The following is a 21,975-nucleotide window of genomic DNA, read 5'->3' on the forward strand; positions in this document are numbered from 1 at the left end:
AGAGATAGTGAGTCAGAGAGAGAGAGATATATACAGAGACAGAGAGGGACAGAGATAGTGAGTCAGAGAGAGAGAGAGAGAGATATACAGAGACAGAGAGGGACAGAGATAGTGAGTCAGAGAGAGAGAGAGAGATACAGAGAGAGAGGGACAGAGATAGTGAGTCAGAGAGAGAGAGAGATATACAGAGACAGAGAGGGACAGAGATAGTGAGTCAGAGAGAGAGAGAGAGAGAGAGATATATACAGAGACAGAGAGGGACAGAGATAGTGAGTCAGAGAGAGAGAGAGATACAGAGACAGAGAGGGACAGAGATAGTGAGTCAGAGAGAGAGAGAGATACAGAGACAGAGAGGGACAGAGATAGTGAGTCAGAGAGAGAGAGAGATAGACAGAGACGGAGAGGGACAGAGATAGTGAGTCAGAGAGAGAGAGAGAGAGATATACAGAGACAGAGAGTGACAGAGATAGTGAGTCAGAGAGAGAGATATACAGAGACAGAGACGGACAGAGATAGTGAGTCAGAGAGAGAGAGATAGAGGGAGAGACAGAGTGCATGCGAGAGATATATATAGAGAGAGAAAGAGACGGAGAGTGTGACAGAGAGACAGAAAGACAGAGACACAGACAGAGAGCAATAGAAAGAGAGAGAGAGAGAGACAGAGAATGTGACTGAGAGACAGAGAGGGTGAGAGAGACAGAGAGCGCAACAGAGAGAAAGAGAGAGTGAGAGAGTGTGTGACAGAGAGAGAGACAGAGAGTGTGACAGAGAGAAAGAGAGAGAGAAAGAGAGAGAGAGAGAGAGTGAGAGAGAGAGTGAGAGAGGGAGTGAGAGAGGGAGGGAGACAGAGAGAGAGGGAGACAGAGAGACAGAGAGAGAGAGAAGGCAGAGAGACAGAGAGAGAGAGACAGAGAGAGGGAGACAGGCAGAGAGATAGACAGAGACAGAGAGATAGACAGAGAGAAAGAGAAAGAGAGAGAGAGAGAGAGAGATACAGAGACAGAGAGGGACAGAGATAGTGAGTCAGAGAGAGAGAGAGAGATACAGAGACAGAGAGGGACAGAGATAGTGAGTCAGAGAGAGAGAGAGAGAGATACAGAGACATAGAGTGACAGAGATAGGGAGTCAGAGAGAGAGAGAGATATACAGAGGCAGAGAGGGACAGAGATAGTGAGTCAGAGAGAGAGAGAGAGAGATATACAGAGACATAGAGTGACAGAGATAGTGAGTCAGAGAGAGAGAGAGAGATACAGAGACAGAGAGGGACAGAGATAGTGAGTCAGAGAGAGAGAGAGAGAGATACAGAGACATAGAATGACAGAGATAGGGAGTCAGAGAGAGAGAGAGATATACAGAGGCAGAGAGGGACAGAGAGACAGAAACAGATGGAAAGAGAGAGAGAGATACAGAGAGAGAAAGAGACAGAGAAAGAGACAAAGAGAAGCAAAGGCACAGTGAGAGAGAGGCGGAGAGAGAGGCAGGGAGAGAGACAGTGATTCAGAGAGCTACTGAGACAGAGAGGGTCAGAGAGACAGAAACTGAGAGAGAGATTGAAAGAGAGAAAGAGAGAGAGAGACAGAGAGTGAAACAGAGAGATATATAGATTGAGACAGAGACAGCTAGTCAGAGAGAGATACCAAGACAGAGATAGACAGAGAGAAAGAAACAGAGAAAGAGAGACAGAGAGAGAGAGAGAGACAGAGGGAGAGACAGAGAGCATGCGAGAGATATATATAGAGAGAGAAAGAGACAGAGAGTGTGACAGAGAGACAGAAAGACAGAGACACAGACAGAGAGCAATAGAAAGAGAGAGAGAGAGAGAGAGACAGAGAATGTGACTGAGAGACAGAGAGGGTGAGAGAGACAGAGAGAGCAACAGAGAGAAAGAGAGAGTGAGAGAGTGTGTGACAGAGAGAGAGACAGAGAGTGTGACAGAGAGAAAGAGAGAGAGAGAGAGTGAGAGAGAGAGGGAGACAGGCAGAGAGATAGACAGAGACAGAGAGATAGACAGACAGAGAGAAAGAGACAGAGACAGAGAGAGAGAGAGACATAGAGAGAGAGACAGAGAGAGAGAGAGAGACAGAGAGAGAGACAGAGACAGAGAGATAGACAGAGAGAAAGAGACAGAGACAGAGAGAGAGAGAGAGACATAGAGAGAGAGACAGAGACAGAGAGAGAGACAGAGAGAGAGAGGCAGAGAGAGAGATAGAGAGAGACAGTGAGAGATAGGCAGAGAGACAGATAGAGAGACAGAGAGAGAGAGAGAGAGAAATAGACAGAGAGACAGAGCGAGAGAGAGCGAGACAGAGCGAGAGACAGAAAGAGAGAGAGACAGAGAGTGTGACTGAGAGGCAGAGAGGGTGAGAGAGACAGAGAGAGAGCAACAGAGAGAAAGAGAGGGAGAGAGAGAGGCAGAGAGAGAGAGAGATAGAGAGACAAAGAGAGAGAGAGATAGAGAGACAGAGACAGAGAGAGGCAGAGAGAGAGACAGTGAGACAGAGACAGAGAGACAGAGACAGAGAGGCAGAGACAGAGAGCGAGAGACAGAGAGCGAGAGACAGAGAGAGTCAGAGAGGGAGAGAGACAGAGAGAGAGAGAGACGGAGAGAGACAGAGAGACACAGAGAGAGATAGAAAGAGAGAGAGAGAGATAGAGGAACAGAGAGAGAGATAGACTGAGAGAGAGAGAGACAGAGAGACAGAGACAGAGAGAGAGAGAGAGACAGAGAGAGAGAGAGAGAGAGAGAGACAGAGACAGAGAGAGAGAGAGAGAGAGAGAGAGAGATAGAGGAACAGAGAGAGAGAGAGACAGAGAGACAGAGAGACAGAGAGAGAGAGAGAGAGAGAGACAGAGAGAGAGAGAGAAAGAGAGAGAGAGAGAGAGAGAGAGAGAGAGAGAGACAGAGAGAGAGAGAGAGAGAGAGAGAGAGAGATAGAGGAACAGAGAGAGAGAGAGACAGAGAGACAGAGAGACAGAGAGACAGAGAGAGAGAGAGAGAGAGAGAGAGAGAGACAGAGAGAGAGAGAGAGAGAGAGAGAGACAGAGAGAGAGAGAGAGACAGAGAGAGAGAGAGACAGAGAGAGAGAGAGACAGAGAGACAGAGACAGAGAGAGAGAGAGAGACAGAGAGAGAGAGAGAGAGAGACAGAGACAGAGAGAGAGAGAGAGAGAGAGAGAGAGCGAGAGAGAGACAGAGACAGAGAGAGAGAGAGAGAGAGAGAGAGAGTCTGTACTCCATGTACAGACTTGTCCCTCTCTCCCAGCCCAGAGTCACTGGTACATGGCCCTGGCGTTCGTGTTTGAAGCCCATGAACTGTCATTAAAAGTCATTAGTGTTGTATATACAGTGATTACTCAGCACTCTGCTGTTTGTTTACTGCCTTATCTCACGTTCTACCCAGAGCCATAGATCACTGCCAATTCATAACCTTTCACCCCCTCTGTAAGTGGCAGGAATGCACGAAAACAACAAACTGAATCCATCCTCTCTCTCCCCTTCACTCTCTCTCCATCCCTCTCTCTCCCCCTCACTCTCTCTCCATCCCTCTCTCTCCCCCTCACTCTCTCTCCATCCCCTCTCTCTCTCTCACTCTCTCTCCATCCCTCTATCTCCCTCTCACTCTTTCTCCATCCCTCTCCCTCTCACTCTCTCTCCATCCCTCCCTCTCCCTCTCACTCTCTCTCCATCCCTCCCTCTCCCTCTCACTCTCTCTCCATCCCTCTCTCTCCCCCTCACTCTCTCTCCATCCCTCCCTCTCCCTCTCACTCTCTCTCCATCCCTCTCTCCCTCTCACTCTCCATCTCTCTCTCTACCCCTCACTCTCTCTCCTTCTCTCCATCCTCACTCTCCCCATACTCTCTCTCCTTCTCTCCATCCCTCACTCTCCCCTCACTCTCCTTCTCTCCATCCCCTTCTCTCCCCCTCCCTCTCCTTCTCTCAACCTTCCTCTCTCTCCCTCTCACATTCTCTCCCTTACTCTCTCTCCTTCTCTCCATCCCTCGCCCTCACCCCCACACTCTCCCCTCAGGTCTCACTCCTCCTCTGCACCCCTCTCTCCCCTCATTTTCTCTCCATCTCTCTCTCTCCCCCCTCACTCTCCCTCTCTCCTTCTCTCCATCCCTGTCTTCCTCTCACTCTCTCTCCCCTCCATCTCTCTCTCCCCCTCACTCTCTCCACATCCCTCTCACTCCCCCTCAGTCCCTCTCCATCTCTCCTTCCCATTTCTCTCTCCCCCGCTCACTCTTTTTCTATCTCTCCCTCTCCTATTCCTCTCTTTGCATGAACCTCTCTCCCCTCTCCTTTTCTCCATCCCTCCCTCTCCACATCACTCACTCTCCACCTTTCCTTGATTCCTTCACTCTCCCCACCGCTCTCTCTCCTCTCCGTCCCACTCACACCCTCTCCTTATCTTGTTCCCTCTCTCTAAATCATTCATTCTCCATCTTTCTTCTCTCCATCCCACCCGCCCCACTCTACTGGGGTGGAGCTGGGTTAGTGTGAACTCTGCTGGGGTGGAGCTGGGTTAGCGTGAGCTCTGCTGGGTTGGTGCTGGTTAATGTGAACTCTGCTGGGTGGTGTTGGGTTCGTATGAGCTCTGCTGGGTTGGTGTGAGCTCTGCTGGGGGTGGAGCAGGGTTAGTGTGAGCTCTGCTGGGTTGGTGTGAGCTCTGCTGGGGGTGAGCTGGGTTAGTGTGAGCTCTGCTGGGTGGGAGCTGGGTTAGTCTGAGCTCTGCTGGGTTGGTGTGAGCTCTGCTGGGGGTGGAGCTGGGTTAGTGTGAGCTCTGCTGGGGTGGAGCTGGGTTAGTGTGAGCTCTGCTGGGGGTGGAGCTGGGTTAGTGTGAGCTCTGCTGGGGGTGGAGCTGGGTTAGTGTGAGCTCTGCTGGGTTGGTGTGAGCTCTGCTGGGGGTGGAGCTGGGTTAGTGTGAGCTCTGCTGGGGTGGAGCTGGGTTAGTCTGAGCTCTGCTGGGTTGGTGTGAGCTCTGCTGGGGGTGGAGCTGGGTTAGTGTGAGCTCTGCTGGGGGTGGAGCTGGGTTAGTGTGAGCTCTGCTGGGTTGGTGTGAGCTCTGCTGGGGGTGGAGCTGGGTTAGTGTGAGCTCTGCTGGGGTGGAGCTGGGTTAGTCTGAGCTCTGCTGGGTTGGTGTGAGCTCTGCCGGGGGTGGAGCTGGGTTAGTGTGAGCTCTGCTGGGGGTGGAGCTGGGTTAGTGTGAGCTCTGCTGGGGGTGGAGCTGGGTTAGTGTGAGCTCTGCTGGCTTCGCCACTCCCTTCGTGCCACCATCGGTGGCCGAGCTTTTGGCAGGGGAGGAATTCCCTTCCTCAACCTCTGCACCGCTGCCACATTCTCCAAGACCTACCCTGTCAACCGAGCTTTTGAAGGCTGTCGCTAATCCATCTCTAGAGAATGAGACATTAACGTGGGAGTGACGGGGGGTTCGGCTGTGAGCGGAGGGAGTAACGTGCTAAAAATAAAGGGAGGAGACTTGGAAAGATCGAGGTATCATTCAGAACGAGCGAGCTCAGAAAGGAGAGGAAGAGGGCAGGGAGAAAAGGAAAGTGAAATGGAAAGGAATGTAGAAGAATGGACACAGGGCGACGGAGAGCGAGAAGGATGGGGGACAGATCAGAGCGAGAAAAGGGATGTCAATATCTGAAGTATGGATGGCGGGAAGGAGTGATTGAAAAAGAGACAGTGATGGAGTGAGAGAGAGAAGGTGTAAATGAGAAGGTGACCTATATCAAAGTGCCTCCCCCTCCCCACTTCCCCACCCCCCCCCTCAGTCACTGAACTGTCAATTCTAATATCCACCCGTTCCCAGACTCTCATTTCTGTCTCGTTCATCTTGCGCCTTTGAAACTGGTCTCACTCCTCCTTTCCGTCCTCGTCACGCTCCCCACCTCGCTCCCCCTCAAACACCAACTCGCCTCAAACCCCAGAGTACTTCAACTGCACCCCCTCCTCTCTCTCTCTCTCCCCCCCTCACTCACTCTCTTCCTCCATCCTCCTCTCTCTTCCCCTCACTCACTCACTCCGTCTTTCTCTCCATCCTCCTCCCACCCCTTCACTCACTCTCTCCCTCTCTGTCTCTCTATTCTCCTCCCTCCCCCTCACTCTCTCACTCACTCCATCTCCTCTCTCCGCCGCACTCACTCACTCCTCTCTCTCTCTCTCCCCCTCACTCACTCTCTCCCTCCATCCTCCTCTCTCTTCCCCTCACTCACTCACTCCCTCTTTCTCTCCATCCTCCTCCCACCCCTTCACTCACTCTCTCCCTCCCTTTCTCTCCATCTCTCTCCTTCGCACTCACTCACTCCTCTCTCTCTCGGTGTTGTTGATATGAGTGTGGGGGGAAATCACTACACAGACAGGGGCGGACGGGAGCCCGGGTGGAATGGAGTGAGAGTGAGAGAGAGAGAGAGAGAGAGAGAGAGAGAGAGAGAGAGGGAGATTGGTCCTGTCGGACAGCCCTGGCATGGACCTGCCTGTGCCCGGCTCCTTGCCTGGAGCGAGAGACCTTCCTTATCGCCGGCAGGAAGCTGTGCCCAGTCTGGCCGCCCCGGCTGCCAAAACCACAAGAAGGAAACGAGGTCCTTGGAGAAAAGCAAACATGAAAAGCGGTCACGCAGAGCGAGGCTTAATGCCAGGAGGAGGCGGGGGTGAGAGATTCCATCAGTTGGCAAGGAGGCCGGGTCTGGAGAGCCGTTGACAGTCTTTACAGAGAGAGAGAGAGAGACGGAGCTCCCAGTGGGGAGCATTTAAGTCTCGGCTGCTCCTCCTCTGTGGAATATCCCGTCGTGAGCTCGCCCCGGGACTCTCGTGCGCTTTGCTTCGTCCTCCTCTCCGTCCGGCACCTTCCACCTCGAGGGCCGGGCAGGATGAAGGCCGAGAAGCTGGTGGCCGCGGCCGAGGTCGCCGACGGAGCCGGGTGGAGGGGCGACCTGTGCCCTCCGGGGGAGGCGGACGGAGGGGGCCTGAGCCCCGGCTTGAGGAAGGACCTGGACCAAATGTGGGAAGTGCTCCTGAGGAACGTCAAGGAGCTCCGACTCCGGACCATGGACTTCTCCGACCTCTGGGAGGAGGAGGAGGAGGGGGGCGGCGCCGCGGCAACCGGTGTCGGGGGCCGGTGGCCGGGCACCGGGCCTGCTGGCTCCCCTCCCCCGCCCCCGCCTTTGCCCCTCGGCGGCGGGCCTCTGACCCCGCTGCCCCCTCCCCCGCCCTTGCCCCTCGGCGGCGAGCCTCTGATCCCGCTGCCCCCTCCCCCGCCCCCAGCACCCCCGGGGAGCTCCTCCCGTCCCGGCCTACCCCGGCAGGCCCCGCCGAGCAAGACCCTCAAGTTGTTCTGGAACAGCCTCCGCGAGCTGCCGCTCCTGCCCAGGTACAGCAGGTTCGGCCCCCACAGCATCTGGGCCACCCTGGAGCCAGTGGTCCTCGACTGCGGCCGGCTCCGGCACCTCTTCGAGCGCAAGACCGGCGACTTCCCGCCCCTCAAGGTAGGCGAGCCTCCGAGTGACCCTTCCTCTCAGCATGGGCCGGCCTCGGGGTGGGGGTGGGGGTGGGGGTGGGGGTGGGGCTCCCCCCCTCCTTCCCCTTTCCACCTCACTCAGCCCCTCTCGCTGCCGTCCCTCAGTCAGAGGGGCCCCAGAATCCTGCTCCGCCACTGCTGGTGCCACCACCGAGGGAGTGCTGCACTGCCGGAGGTGCCATCTTAAACACAGGCCCCGGTCGGCCCTGTCAGATGGGCGTGAGAGATCCCACGGCCGCGAGTGGAAGTAAAGCTGGCGGAGGGGGGGAGGGGTGCGCGGGTGGAAGGGTGGGGTAGGGGTGTGTGGGGGAGTGGGGGGAGGGGTGTGTGGGGGAGTGGGGGGAGGGGTGAAAGGTCAGCGCTTGACCTCGCGCTCTCGCTGCTGCGAGGCCCGCCTGCCTGCCTGACTGACTGACTGACCTCGAGCTATGTCACTGAGCCTCGGCCTTGTCCTCTTGGCCTAGAAGCAAAGCGTGGGGAGGAAGCAGGAGCTGACTGTGCTGGACATGAAGAGAAGCAACGTGATAAACATCGGCCTGACTGCTCTGCCGGCGCCCCACATTGTCCGGGCTGCCCTCCTGGGTTTCGATGAGTGCGTCCTGGAGAAGGAGGCCATTGAGGTGAGTCTTTGAACGGAAGGGGAGGTTATCACTGGAGGTGGGGTGGGGAGGGGGAGGGGGGACTCCCTCGAGTATTTGTGTGTCTGCAGAGATGTGTCTGCGTGTGAATATGTGTGCATGTGTGTATATGTTTCTGTCTGTGTGTGGGTATATATGCGTGTATGTGCCTGTGTGTATGTCTGCATATGTCTCTGTGTGTATATGTGTATATATGTGTGCATATGTGTCTGTATGTGTGTGTCTATATGTGTGCATATGTATATGTGTGTAAATATGTGTATGTGTGTAAATATGTGTATGTGTGTGTGCATACGTGTCTATGTATGTGTGTGTGCATACGTGTCTATGTATGTGTGTGTGCATACGTGTCTATGTATGCGTGTCTGTGTGCATATGTGTGTGTGTGTGCATACGTGTCTATGTATGTGTGTGTGCATACGTGTCTATGTATGTGTGTGTGCATACGTGTCTATGTATGCGTGTCTGTGTGTGTGTGCATATGTGTATGTGTGTAAATATGTGTATGTGTGTGTGCATACGTGTCTATGTATGTGTGTGTGCATACGTGTCTATGTGTGTGTGTGCGCATACGTGTCTATGTATGTGTGTGTGCATACGTGTCTGTGTGTGCGTGCATACGTGTGTGTGTGTGCATGTGTCTATGTATGTGTGTGTGCATACGTGTCTATGTATGCGTGTGTGCATACGTGTCTTTGTATGCGTGTCTGTGTGTGTGTGCATATGTGTGTGTGTGTAAATATATGTGTGTGTGTGTATACGTGTCTATGTATGTGTGTGTGCATACGTGTCTATGTATGCGTGTCTGTGTGTGTGTGCATATGTGTGTGTGTAAATATATGTGTGTGTGTGTATACGTGTCTATGTATGTGTGTGTGCATACGTGTCTATGTATGCGTGTCTGTGTGTGTGTGCATATGTGTGTGTGTGTAAATATATGTGTGTGTGTATACGTGTCTATGTATGTGTGTGTGCATACGTGTCTATGTGTGCATATGTGTCTGAATGTGTGTGTGTGTATAGGTGTGCATATGTGTCTGCGTGTATGTTTTGGTATTTGTCTGTGGGCGTGTGTACACGTGCGTGTGTGTATGTGTGTGTGTGTGTGTGTGTGTGTGTGTGTGTGTATCAGCATGTTCATCTGAGCACATGTTCAGTGTGTGCAAGCCTGTGAGCGTGTGTGTTTGTACATGAGTATGAACATGTCACACAGTTTGTGCTCGTGTGTGTATTTGCACGCAAGCTTGTGGTTAAGCGTGCATGTGTCAGACTAGGGGGCAAAGCCTAAATTTAGAGCTAGACCTTTTAGGAGTGAGTTTAGGAAATATTTCTACACACAAAGGGTGGTAGAAGTTTGGAATTCTCTTCCTCAAACAGTAATTGATGTTCGATCAATTGTTAATTTGAAATCTGAAGTTGATAGATTTTTGTTAACAATGTATTGAGGAATACAGGGCAAAGGCAAGTATATGGAGTTAAGTCACAGATCAGCTATAATCTCAGTGAATGACGGAACAGGTTTGAGGGGCTGAATGGCCTCCTCCTGTTCTTGTGGTCCTATGCCAGTATGCATTTGTATGTACACAAGTGAGCATGTATTTTATTTCGTGTTAATGTGTTTTGTGCAAGTTCATGTTCGTCAGTGTGTGTGTTAATGAGTGTGTGTGTGTGTCAGTTTGTGTTTGTGTGAATGTCAGTGAGTGTGTGCAACTGTGTGAAAGTGTGTGCCAGTGTGTGTTAGTGAGTGTGTGCGTGTGTCTGTGTGTCAGTGAGTGTGTGCAACTGTGTGAGAGTGTGTGTCAGTGAGTGTGTGTGTGTGTCTGTGTGTCAGTGAGTGTTAGTGAGTGTGTGTCTGTGTGTCAGTGAGTGTTAGTGAGTGTGTGTTTGTCAGTGAGTACATGCGTCAGTGTCTGTTAGAGTGTGTGTGAGTCACTGTGTGTTAGTGAGTGTGTGTCAGTGAGTATGTGAGTCAGTGTGTCTGTTTGTCACTGTGTGTTACTGAGTGTGTGTGTCAGTGTGTTAGTGAGTGTTAGTGAGTGTGTATGTGTGTGTCAGTGAGTGTTAGTGAGTGTGTGTGTGTGTGTGTCTGTGTGTCAGTGAGTGTTAGTGAGTGTGTGTGTGTGTGTGTGTGTCAGTGAATGTTAGTGAGTGTGTGTTTGTCAGTGAGTACATGCGTCAGTGTCTGTTAGAGTGTGTGTGAGTCACTGTGTGTTAGTGAGTGTGTGTCAGTGAGTATGTGAGTCAGTGTGTCTGTTTGTCACTGTGTGTTACTGAGTGTGTGTGTCTGTGTGTCAGTGAGTGTTAGTGAGTGTGTGTGTGTGTGTGTCTGTGTGTCAGTGAGTGTTAGTGAGTGTGTGTGTGTGTCTGTGTGTCAGTGAATGTTAGTGAGTGTGTGTTTGTCAGTGAGTACATGCGTCAGTGTCTGTTAGAGTGTGTGTGAGTCACTGTGTGTTAGTGAGTGTGTGTCAGTGAGTATGTGGGTCAGTGTGTCTGTTTGTCATTGTGTGTTACTGAGTGTGTGTGTCAGTGTGTTAGTGAGAGTGTGTGTCAATGAGTGTGCGTGTGTGTCAGTGTGTTAGTGTGTGTCAGTGAGGGTGTGAGTCACTGTGTGTTAGAGTGTGTGTTTGTCATTGTGTGTTAATGAGTGCGTGTGTTAGTGAGTGTGTGTCAGTGAGTATGTGAGTCAGTGTGTCTGTTTGTCACTGTGTGTTACTGAGTGTGTGTGTCAGTGTGTTAGTGAGAGTGTGTGTCAGTGAGTGTGTGTGTCAGTGTGTTAGTGAGAGTGTGTATCAGTGTGTTACTGAGTGTGTGTGTCAGTGTGTTACTGAGTGTGTGTGTCAGTGTGTCAGTGAGTGTGTGTCAGTGAGTGTGTGAGTGTGTGTCAGTTTGTTAGTGAGAGTGTGTGTCAGTGAGTGAGTGTGTGTGTCAGTGAGTGTGTGAGTGTGTGTCAGTTTGTTAGTGAGAGTGTGTGTCAGTGAGTGAGTGTGTGTGTCAGTGTGTTAGTGAGTATGTGTCAGTGTGTGTCAGTGAGTGTGTGTGTGTCAGTGTGTCAGTGTGTCAGTGAGTGTGTGTGTCAGTGTGTTAGTGAGAGCGTGTATCAGTGTGTGTGTCAGTGTGTTAGTGAATGTTTGAGTCAGTGTGTTAGTGAGAGTGTGTGTCAGTGTGTGTGTCAGTGTGTTAGTGAGAGTGTGTATCAGTGTGTGTGTCAGTGTGTTAGTGAATGTGTGCGTCAGTGTGTTAGTGAGAGTGTGTGTCAGTGTGTGTGTCAGTGTGTTAGTGAGAGTGTGTGTCAGTGTGTTAGTGAGAGTGTTTGTCAGTGTGTTAGAGAGAGTGTGTGTCAGTGAGTGTGTCAGCGTGTTAGTGAGTGTGCGTCAGTGTGTGAGTGAGTGTGTGTCAGTGTGTGAGTGAGTGTGTGTCAGTTTGTTAGTGAGAGTGTGTGTCAGTGTGTGTGTCAGTGTGTTAGTGAGAGTGTGTGTCAATGAGTGTGTGTCAATGAGTGTGTGTCAATGAGTGTGTTAGTGAGTGTGTTAGTGAGTGTGTTAGTGAGTGTGTGTGTCAGTGTGTGTGTCAGTGTATTACTGAGTATGTGTGTCAGTGAGTGAGTGTGTGTGTCAGTGTGTTAGTGAGTATGTGTCAGTGTGTGTTAGTGAGAGTGTGTGTCAGTGTGTGTCAGTGAGTGTGTGTGTGTCAGTATGTTAGTGAGTGTGTGTGTCAGTCGGTGTCAGTGTGTGTGTCAGTGTGTGTGTCAGAGTGTGTGTGTGAGTGTGTGTGTGAGTGTGTGTTAGTGAGTGTGTGTGTGAGTGTGTGTTAGTGAGTGTGTGTGTCAGTGTGTTAGTGAGTGTGTGTGTCAGTGAGTGTGTGTGTCAGCGTGTTAGTGAGAGTGTGTGTCAGTGTGTTACTGAGTGTGCATGTCAATCTATCAGTGAGTGTGTGTCAGTGTGTGTCAGTGAGTGTGTGTGTCAGTGGGTGCGTCAGTGTGTTAGTGAGTATGTGTCAGTGTGTTAGTGAGAGTGTGTGTCAGTGAGTGTGTGTGTCAGTGTGTTAGTGAGTGTGTGTGTGTCAGTGTGTCAGTGAGTGTGTCAGTGTGTGTGTCAGTGTGTTAGTGAGCATGTGTATCAGTGTGTGTGTCAGTGTGTGTGTGTCAGTGTGTTAGTGAGCGTGTGTGTCAGTGAGTGTGTGTGTCAGTGAGTGTGTCACTGTGTTAGTGAGTGTGTGTCTGTGTGAAGTCAGTTTGTTAGTCAGTGTGTGTGTCAGTGTGTGTGTCAGTGTGTGTGTCAGTGTGTGTGTCAGTGTGTCAGTGTGTTAGTGAGTGAGTGTCTCAGTGAGTGTCTCAGTGAGTGTCTCAGTGAGTGTCTCAGTGTGTGTCTCAGTGTGTGTCTCAGTGTGTGTCTCAGTGTGTTAGTGAGAGTGTGTGTCAATGAGTGTGTGTCAATGAGTGTGTTAGTGAGTGTGTTAGTGAGTGTGTTAGTGAGTGTGTGTGTCAGTGTGTGTGTCAGTGTGTGTGTCAGTGTGTTAGTGAGTGTGTGTGTCAGTGTGTGTGTCAGTGTGTGTGTCAGTGTGTGTGTCAGAGTGTTAGTGAGAGTGTTAGTGAGAGTGTGTGTCAGTGTGTGTGTCAGTGTGTGTGTCAGTGTGTGTGTCAGAGTGTTAGTGAGTGTGTGTCAGTGTGCGTGTGTCAGTGTGTTAGTGAGTGTGTGTGTCAGTGTGTGTGTCAGTGTATTAGTGAGTGTGTGTCAGTGTGTGTGTGTCAGTGTGGTAGTGAGAGTGTGTGTCAGTGTGTGTGTGTCAGTGTGTTAGTGAGAGTGTGTGTGTCAGTGTGTTAGTGAGAGTGTGTGTGTCAGAGTGTTAGTGAGAGTGTGTTAGTGAGAGTGTGTGTCAGTGTGTTAGTGAGAGTGTGTGTCAGTGTGTGTGTCAGTGTGTGTGTCAGTGTGTTAGTGAGAGTGTGTGTCAGTGTGTGTGTCAGTGTGTGTGTCAGTGTGTTAGTGAGTGTGTGTGTTAGTCAGTGTGTGCGTCAGTGTGTGTGTCGGAGCGTTAGTGAGAGTGTGTGTCAATGTGTGTGTCAGTGTGTTAGTGAGTGTGTTAGTGAGTGTGTGTGTCATTGTGTGTGTCAGAGTGTTAGTGAGCGTGTGCGTCAGTGAGTGTGTCACTGTGTTAGTGAGTGTGTGTGTCTGTGTGTTAGTCAGTTTGTTAGTCAGTTTGTTAGTCAGTGTGTGTGTCAGTGTGTGTGTCAGTGTGTGTGTGAGTGTGTGAGTGTGTGTGTCAGTGAGTGTGTGTGTCAGTGTGTGTGTGTGTCAGTGTGTTAGTGAGAGTGTGTGTCAGTGTGTGTGTCAGTGTGTGTGTCAGTGTGTGTGTCAGAGTGTTAGTGAGAGTGTGTGTCAGTGTGTGTGTCAGTGTGTTAGTGAGTGTGTGTGTTAGTCAGTGTGTGTGTCAGTGTGTGTGTCAGAGCGTTAGTGAGAGTGTGTGTCAGTGTGTGTGTCAGTGTGTTAGTGAGTGTGTTAGTGAGTGTGTGTGTCAGTGAGTGTGTCACTGTGTTAGTGAGTGTGTGTGTCTGTGTGTTAGTCAGTTTGTTAGTCAGTTTGTTAGTCAGTTTGTTAGTCAGTTTGTTAGTCAGTGTGTGTGTCAGTGTGTGTGTGAGTGTGTGAGTGTGTGTGTCAGTGAGTGTGTGTGTCAGTGTGTGTGTCAGTGTGTTAGTGAGAGTGTGTGTCAATGAGTGTGTGTCAGTGTGTTAGTGAATGTGCGTGTCAGTGTGTGTGTCAGAGTGTTAGTGAGTGTGTCAGTGTGTGTGTCAGTGTGTTAGTGAGTGTGTGTGTCAGTGTGTGTGTCAGAGTGTTAGTGAGAGTGTGTGTCAGTGTGTGTGACAGTGTATTAGTGAGAGTGTGTGTCAGTGTGTGTGTCAGAGTGTTAGTGAGTGTGTGTCAGTGTGTGTGTGTCAGTGTGTTAGTGAGTGTGTGTGTCAGTGTGTGTGTCAGTGTATTAGTGAGTGTGTGTGTCAGTGTGTGTGTCAGTGTGTGCGTCAGTGTGTGCGTCAGTGTGTGCGTCAGTGTATTAGTGAGTGTGTGTCAGTGTGTGTGTGTGTCAGTGTGGTACAGAGAGTGTGTGTCAGAGTGTGTGTCAGAGTGTTAGTGTGAGTGTGTGTCAGTGTGTGTGTGTCAGTGTGTTAGTGAGAGTGTATGTCAGTGTGTGTGTCAGAGTGTTAGTGAGAGTGTGTGTCTGTGTGTGTGTCAGTGTGTGTGTCAGTGTGTGTGTCAGTGTGTTAGTGAGAGTGTGTGTCAGTGTGTTAGTGAGTGTGTGTGTCAGTGTGTGTGTCAGAGTGTTAGTGAGAGTGTGTGTCAGTGTGTGTGTCAGAGTGTTAGTGAGAGTGTGTGTCAGTAGGTTAGTGAGTGTGTGTGTCAGTGTGTGTGTCAGAGTGTTAGTGAGAGTGTGTGTCAGTGTGTGTGTCAGTGTATTAGTGAGTGTGTGTGTCAGTGTGTGTGTCAGAGTGTTAGTGAGAGTGTGTGTCAGTGTGTGTGTCAGAGTGTTAGTGAGAGTGTGTGTCAGTGTGTGTGTCAGTGTATTAGTGAGAGTGTGTGTCAGTGTGTGTGTCAGTGTATTAGTGAAAGTGTGTCAGTGTGTGTGTCAGTGTATTAGTGAGTGTGTGTGTCAGTGAGTGTGTCAGTGTATTAGTGAGTGTGTGTGTCAGTGTGTGTGTCAGAGTGTTAGTGAGAGTGTGTGTCAGTGTGTGTGTCGGTGTATTAGTGAGTGTGTGTGTCAGTGTGTGTGTCAGTGTATTAGTGAGTGTGTGTGTCAGTTTATTAGTGAGTGTGTGTGTCAGTGTGTGTGTCAGAGTGTTAGTGAGTGTGTGTGTCAGAGTGTTAGTGAGTGTGTGTGTCAGTGTGTGTGTCAGAGTGTTAGTGAGAGTGTGTGTCAGTGTGTGTGTCAGAGTGTTCGTGAGAGTGTGTGTCAGTGTGTGTGTCAGAGTGTTAGTGAGTGTGTGTGTCAGTGTGTGTGTCAGAGTGTTAGTGAGAGTGTGTGTCAGTGTATTAGTGAGTGTGTGTGTCAGTGTGTGTGTCAGAGTGTTAGTGAGAGTGTGTGTCAGTGTGTGTGTCAGAGTGTTAGTGAGAGTGTGTGTCAGTGTATTAGTGAGTGTGTGTGTCAGTGTGTGTGTCAGAGTGTTAGTGAGAGTGTGTGTCAGTGTGTGTGTCAGAGTGTTAGTGAGTGTGTGTGTCAGTGTGTGTGTCAGAGTGTTAGTGAGAGTGTGTGTCAGTGTGTGTGTCAGAGTGTTAGTGAGAGTGTGTGTCAGTGTATTAGTGAGTGTGTGTGTCAGTGTGTGTGTCAGAGTGTTAGTGAGAGTGTGTGTCAGTGTGTGTGTCAGAGTGTTAGTGAGTGTGTGTGTCAGTGTGTGTGTCAGAGTGTTAGTGAGAGTGTGTGTCAGTGTATTAGTGAGTGTGTGTGTCAGTGTGTGTGTCAGAGTGTTAGTGAGAGTGTGTGTCAGTGTATTAGTGAGTGTGTGTGTCAGTGTGTGTGTGTCAGAGTGTTAGTGAGAGTGTGTGTCAGTGTATTAGTGAGTGTGTGTGTCAGTGTGTGTGTGTCACTGTGTTAGTGAGTGTGTGTCTGTGTGAAGTCAGTTTGTTAGTCAGTGTGTGTGTCAGTGTGTGTGTCAGTGTGTGTGTCAGTGTGTGTGTCAGTGTGTGTGTCAGTATGTTAGTGAGTGAGTGTCTCAGTGTGTGTCTCAGTGTGTGTCTCAGTGTGTGTCTCAGTGTGTGTCTCAGTGTGTTAGTGAGAGTGTGTGTCAATGAGTGTGTGTCAATGAGTGTGTTAGTGAGTGTGTTAGTGAGTGTGTTAGTGAGTGTGTGTGTCAGTGTGTGTGTCAGTGTGTGTGTCAGTGTGTGTGTCAGTGTGTGTGTCAGAGTGTTAGTGAGAGTGTGTGTCAGTGTGTGTGTCAGAGTGTTAGTGAGTGTGTGTCAGTGTGCGTGTGTCAGTGTGTTAGTGAGTGTGTGTGTCAGTGTGTGTGTCAGTGTATTAGTGAGTGTGTGTCAGTGTGTGTGTGTCAGTGTGGTAGTGAGAGTGTGTGTCAGTGTGTGTGTCAGAGTGTTAGTGAGAGTGTGTGTCAGTGTGTGTGTGTCAGTGTGTTAGTGAGAGTGTGTGTGTCAGAGTGTTAGTGAGAGTGTGTGTCAGTGTGTGTGTCAGTGTGTTAGTGAGAGTGTGTGTCAGTGTGTGTGTCAGTGTGTGTGTCAGTGTGTTAGTGAGAGTGTGTGTCAGTGTGTGTGTCAGAGTGTTAGTGAGAGTGTGTGTCAGTGTATTAGTGAGTGTGTGTGTCAGTGTGTGTGTCAGAGTGTTAGTGAGTGAGTGTCTCAGTGAGTGTCTCAGTGAGTGTCTCAGTGTGTGTCTCAGTGTGTGTCTCAGTGTGTGTCTCAGTGTGTTAGTGAGAGTGTGTGTCAATGAGTGTGTGTCAATGAGTGTGTTAGTGAGTGTGTTAGTGAGTGTGTTAGTGAGAGTGTGTGTCAGTGTGTGTGTCAGAGTGTTAGTGAGAGTGTGTGTCAGTGTATTAGTGAGTGTGTGTGTCAGTGTGTGTGTCAGAGTGTTAGTGAGTGAGTGTCTCAGTGAGTGTCTCAGTGAGTGTCTCAGTGTGTGTCTCAGTGTGTGTCTCAGTGTGTGTCTCAGTGTGTTAGTGAGAGTGTGTGTCAATGAGTGTGTGTCAATGAGTGTGTTAGTGAGTGTGTTAGTGAGTGTGTTAGTGAGTGTGTGTGTCAGTGTGTGTGTCAGTGTGTTAGTGAGTGTGTTAGTGAGTGTGTGTGTCAGTGTGTGTGTCAGTGTGTGTGTCAGAGTGTTAGTGAGAGTGTGTGTCAGTGTGTGTGTCAGAGTGTTAGTGAGTGTGTGTCAGTGTGCGTGTGTCAGTGTGTTAGTGAGTGTGTGTGTCAGTGTGTGTGTCAGTGTATTAGTGAGTGTGTGTCAGTGTGTGTGTGTCAGTGTGGTAGTGAGAGTGTGTGTCAGTGTGTGTGTGTCAGTGTGTTAGTGAGAGTGTGTGTGTCAGAGTGTTAGTGAGAGTGTGTGTCAGTGTGTGTGTCAGAGTGTTAGTGAGAGTGTGTGTCAGTGTGTGTGTCAGTGTGTGTGTCAGTGTGTTAGTGAGAGTGTGTGTCAGTGTGTGTGTCAGTGTGTGTGTCAGAGTGTTAGTGAGAGTGTGTGTCAGTGTGTGTGTCAGTGTGTTAGTGAGTGTGTGTGTTAGTGAGTGTGTGTGTCAGTGTGTGTGTCAGAGCGTTAGTGAGAGTGTGTGTCAATGTGTGTGTCAGTGTGTTAGTGAGTGTGTTAGTGAGTGTGTGTGTCATTGTGTGTGTCAGAGTGTTAGTGAGCGTGTGCGTCAGTGAGTGTGTCACTGTGTTAGTGAGTGTGTGTGTCTGTGTGTTAGTCAGTTTGTTAGTCAGTTTGTTAGTCAGTGTGTGTGTCAGTGTGTGTGTGAGTGTGTGAGTGTGTGTGTCAGTGAGTGTGTGTGTCAGTGTGTGTGTGTGTCAGTGTGTGTGTCAGTGTGTTAGTGAGAGTGTGTGTCAGTGTGTGTGTCAGTGTGTGTGTCAGTGTGTGTGTCAGAGTGTTAGTGAGAGTGTGTGTCAGTGTGTGTGTCAGTGTGTTAGTGAGTGTGTGTGTTAGTCAGTGTGTGTGTCAGTGTGTGTGTCAGAGCGTTAGTGAGAGTGTGTGTCAGTGTGTGTGTCAGTGTGTTAGTGAGTGTGTTAGTGAGTGTGTGTGTCAGTGAGTGTGTCACTGTGTTAGTGAGTGTGTGTGTCTGTGTGTTAGTCAGTTTGTTAGTCAGTTTGTTAGTCAGTTTGTTAGTCAGTGTGTGTGTGAGTGTGTGAGTGTGTGTGTCAGTGAGTGTGTGTGTCAGTGTGTGTGTCAGTGTGTTAGTGAGAGTGTGTGTCAATGAGTGTGTGTCAGTGTGTTAGTGAATGTGCGTGTCAGTGTGTGTGTCAGAGTGTTAGTGAGTGTGTCAGTGTGTGTGTCAGTGTGTTAGTGAGTGTGTGTGTCAGTGTGTGTGTCAGAGTGTTAGTGAGAGTGTGTGTCAGTGTGTGTGACAGTGTATTAGTGAGAGTGTGTGTCAGTGTGTGTGTCAGAGTGTTAGTGAGTGTGTGTCAGTGTGTGTGTGTCAGTGTGTTAGTGAGTGTGTGTGTCAGTGTGTGTGTCAGTGTATTAGTGAGTGTGTGTGTCAGTGTGTGTGTCAGTGTGTGTGTCAGTGTGTGCGTCAGTGTGTGCGTCAGTGTGTGCGTCAGTGTGTGCGTCAGTGTGTGCGTCAGTGTATTAGTGAGTGTGTGTCAGTGTGTGTGTGTGTCAGTGTGGTACAGAGAGTGTGTGTCAGAGTGTGTGTCAGAGTGTTAGTGTGAGTGTGTGTCAGTGTGTGTGTGTCAGTGTGTTAGTGAGAGTGTATGTCAGTGTGTGTGTCAGAGTGTTAGTGAGAGTGTGTGTCAGTGTGTGTGTCAGTGTGTGTGTCAGTGTGTGTGTCAGTGTGTTAGTGAGAGTGTGTGTCAGTGTGTGTGTCAGTGTGTGTGTCAGAGTGTTAGTGAGAGTGTGTGTCAGTGTGTGTGTCAGAGTGTTAGTGAGAGTGTGTGTCAGTAGGTTAGTGAGTGTGTGTGTCAGTGTGTGTGTCAGAGTGTTAGTGAGAGTGTGTGTCAGTGTGTGTGTCAGTGTATTAGTGAGTGTGTGTGTCAGTGTGTGTGTCAGAGTGTTAGTGAGAGTGTGTGTCAGTGTGTGTGTCAGAGTGTTAGTGAGAGTGTGTGTCAGTGTGTGTGTCAGTGTATTAGTGAGAGTGTGTGTCAGCTCTGAAGAAGGAATTTTCCTCCACACAAGATCAGGGGGCAGGTTGTTCAACCTTGCCCGTCTAAGAGCGAAGTCCAAAGTACGGAAAGTCCTCATCAGAGAACTCCTCTTTGCTGACGATGCTGCTTTAACATCTCACACTGAAGAATGCCTGCAGAGTCTCATCGACAGGTTTGCGTCTGCCTGCAATGAATTTGGCCTAACCATCAGCCTCAAGAAAACGAACATCATGGGGCAGGATGTCAGAAATGCTCCATCCATCAATATTGGCGACCATGCTCTGGAAGTGGTTCAAGAGTTCACCTACCTAGGCTCAACTATCACCAGTAACCTGTCTCTAGATGCAGAAATCAACAAGCGCATGGGTAAGGCTTCCACTGCTATGTTCAGACTGGCCAAGAGAGTGTGGGAAAATGGCGCACTGACACGGAACACAAAAGTCCGAGTGTATCAGGCCTGTGTCCTCAGTACCTTGCTCTACGGCAGCGAGGCCTGGACAACGTATGCCAGCCAAGAGCGACGTCTCAATTCATTCCATCTTCGCTGCCTTCGGAGAATACTTGGCATCAGGTGGCAGGACTATATTTCCAACACAGAAGTCCTTGAAGCGGCCAACATCCCCAGCTTATACACACTACTGAGTCAGCGGCGCTTGAGATGGCTTGGCCATGTGAGCCGCATGGAAGATGGCAGGATCCCCAAAGACACATTGTACAGCGAGCTCGCCACTGGTATCAGACCCACCGGCCGTCCATGTCTCCGTTATAAAGACGTCTGCAAACGCGACATGAAATCGTGTGACATTGATCACAAGTCGTGGGAGTCAGTTGCCAGCATTCGCCAGAGCTGGCGGGCAGCCATAAAGACAGGGCTAAATTGTGGCGAGTCGAAGAGACTTAGTAGTTGGCAGGAAAAAAGACAGAGGCGCAAGGGGAGAGCCAACTGTGCAACAGCCCCAACAAACAAATTTCTCTGCAGCACCTGTGGAAGAGCCTGTCACTCCAGAATTGGCCTTTATAGCCACTCCAGGCGCTGCTTCACAAACCACTGACCACCTCCAGGCGCGTATCCATTGTCTCTCGAGATAAGGAGGCCCAAAAGAGTGTCAGTGTGTGTGTCAGTGTATTAGTGAAAGTGTGTGTCAGTGTGTGTGTCAGTGTATTAGTGAGAGTGTGTGTCAGAGTGTGTGTCAGTGTATTAGTGAGTGTGTGTGTCAGTGAGTGTGTCAGTGTATTAGTGAGTGTGTGTGTCAGTGTGTGTGTCAGAGTGTTAGTGAGAGTGTGTGTCAGTGTGTGTGTCAGTGTATTAGTGAGTGTGTGTGTCAGTGTGTGTGTCAGTGTATTAGTGAGTGTGTGTGTCAGTTTATTAGTGAGTGTGTGTGTCAGTGTGTGTGTCAGAGTGTTAGTGAGTGTGTGTGTCAGAGTGTTAGTGAGTGTGTGTGTCAGTGTGTGTGTCAGAGTGTTAGTGAGAGTGTGTGTCAGTGTGTGTGTCAGAGTGTTAGTGAGAGTGTGTGTCAGTGTGTGTGTCAGAGTGTTAGTGAGTGTATGTGTCAGTGTGTGTGTCAGAGTGTTAGTGAGAGTGTGTGTCAGTGTATTAGTGAGTGTGTGTGTCAGTGTGTGTGTCAGAGTGTTAGTGAGAGTGTGTGTCAGTGTGTGTGTCAGAGTGTTAGTGAGAGTGTGTGTCAGTGTATTAGTGAGTGTGTGTGTCAGTGTGTGTGTCAGAGTGTTAGTGAGAGTGTGTGTCAGTGTGTGTGTCAGAGTGTTAGTGAGTGTGTGTGTCAGTGTGTGTGTCAGAGTGTTAGTGAGAGTGTGTGTCAGTGTATTAGTGAGTGTGTGTGTCAGTGTGTGTGTCAGAGTGTTAGTGAGAGTGTGTGTCAGTGTATTAGTGAGTGTGTGTGTCAGTGTGTGTGTGTCAGAGTGTTAGTGAGAGTGTGTGTCAGTGTATTAGTGAGTGTGTGTGTCAGTGTGTGTGTGTCACTGTGTTAGTGAGTGTGTGTCTGTGTGAAGTCAGTTTGTTAGTCAGTGTGTGTGTCAGTGTGTGTGTCAGTGTGTGTGTCAGTGTGTGTGTCAGTGTGTGTGTCAGTGTGTCAGTGTGTTAGTGAGTGAGTGTCTCAGTGTGTGTCTCAGTGTGTGTCTCAGTGTGTGTCTCAGTGTGTGTCTCAGTGTGTGTCTCAGTGTGTTAGTGAGAGTGTGTGTCAATGAGTGTGTGTCAATGAGTGTGTGTCAATGAGTGTGTGTCAATGAGTGTGTGTCAATGAGTGTGTTAGTGAGTGTGTTAGTGAGTGTGTTAGTGAGTGTGTGTGTCAGTGTGTGTGTCAGTGTGTGTGTCAGTGTGTTAGTGAGTGTGTGTGTCAGTGTGTGTGTCAGAGTGTTAGTGAGAGTGTGTGTCAGTGTGTGTGTCAGAGTGTTAGTGAGTGTGTGTCAGTGTGCGTGTGTCAGTGTGTTAGTGAGTGTGTGTGTCAGTGTGTGTGTCAGTGTATTAGTGAGTGTGTGTCAGTGTGTGTGTGTCAGTGTGGTAGTGAGAGTGTGTGTCAGTGTGTGTGTCAGAGTGTTAGTGAGAGTGTGTGTCAGTGTGTGTGTGTCAGTGTGTTAGTGAGAGTGTGTGTGTCAGAGTGTTAGTGAGAGTGTGTGTCAGTGTGTGTGTCAGTGTGTTAGTGAGAGTGTGTGTCAGTGTGTGTGTCAGTGTGTGTGTCAGTGTGTGTATCAGTGTGTTAGTGAGAGTGTGTGTCAGTGTGTGTGTCAGTGTGTGTGTCAGAGTGTTAGTGAGAGTGTGTGTCAGTGTGTGTGTCAGTGTGTTAGTGAGTGTGTGTGTTAGTCAGTGTGTGTGTCAGTGTGTGTGTCAGAGCGTTAGTGAGAGTGTGTGTCAGTGTGTGTGTCAGTGTGTTAGTGAGTGTGTTAGTGAGTGTGTGTGTCATTGTGTGTGTCAGAGTGTTAGTGAGCGTGTGCGTCAGTGAGTGTGTCACTGTGTTAGTGAGTGTGTGTGTCTGTGTGTTAGTGAGTGTGTGTGTCAGTGTGTGTGTCAGAGTGTTAGTGAGAGTGTGTGTCAGTG

At 49.7% G+C, this 21,975-nt stretch overlaps 1 protein-coding gene across 1 annotated transcript in view; it reads left to right on the plus strand.

The window, feature by feature from the left end:
* The first annotated feature begins 6,869 nt into the window (after nt 1-6,869).
* The window catches only part of LOC137360070 (FH1/FH2 domain-containing protein 3-like), a 67,621-nt gene continuing 52,515 nt past the window's right edge, over nt 6,870-21,975 (plus strand). The window contains exons 1-2 of the mRNA XM_068025663.1: nt 6,870-7,484; nt 7,981-8,136. Coding sequence (XP_067881764.1) covers nt 6,870-7,484; nt 7,981-8,136 — 771 coding nt within the window. The remainder of the gene's footprint in view (nt 7,485-7,980; nt 8,137-21,975) is intronic.

Source organism: Heterodontus francisci, unplaced genomic scaffold, assembly GCF_036365525.1.
Source record: "Heterodontus francisci isolate sHetFra1 unplaced genomic scaffold, sHetFra1.hap1 HAP1_SCAFFOLD_638, whole genome shotgun sequence".
Lineage (NCBI taxonomy): Eukaryota > Metazoa > Chordata > Chondrichthyes > Heterodontiformes > Heterodontidae > Heterodontus > Heterodontus francisci.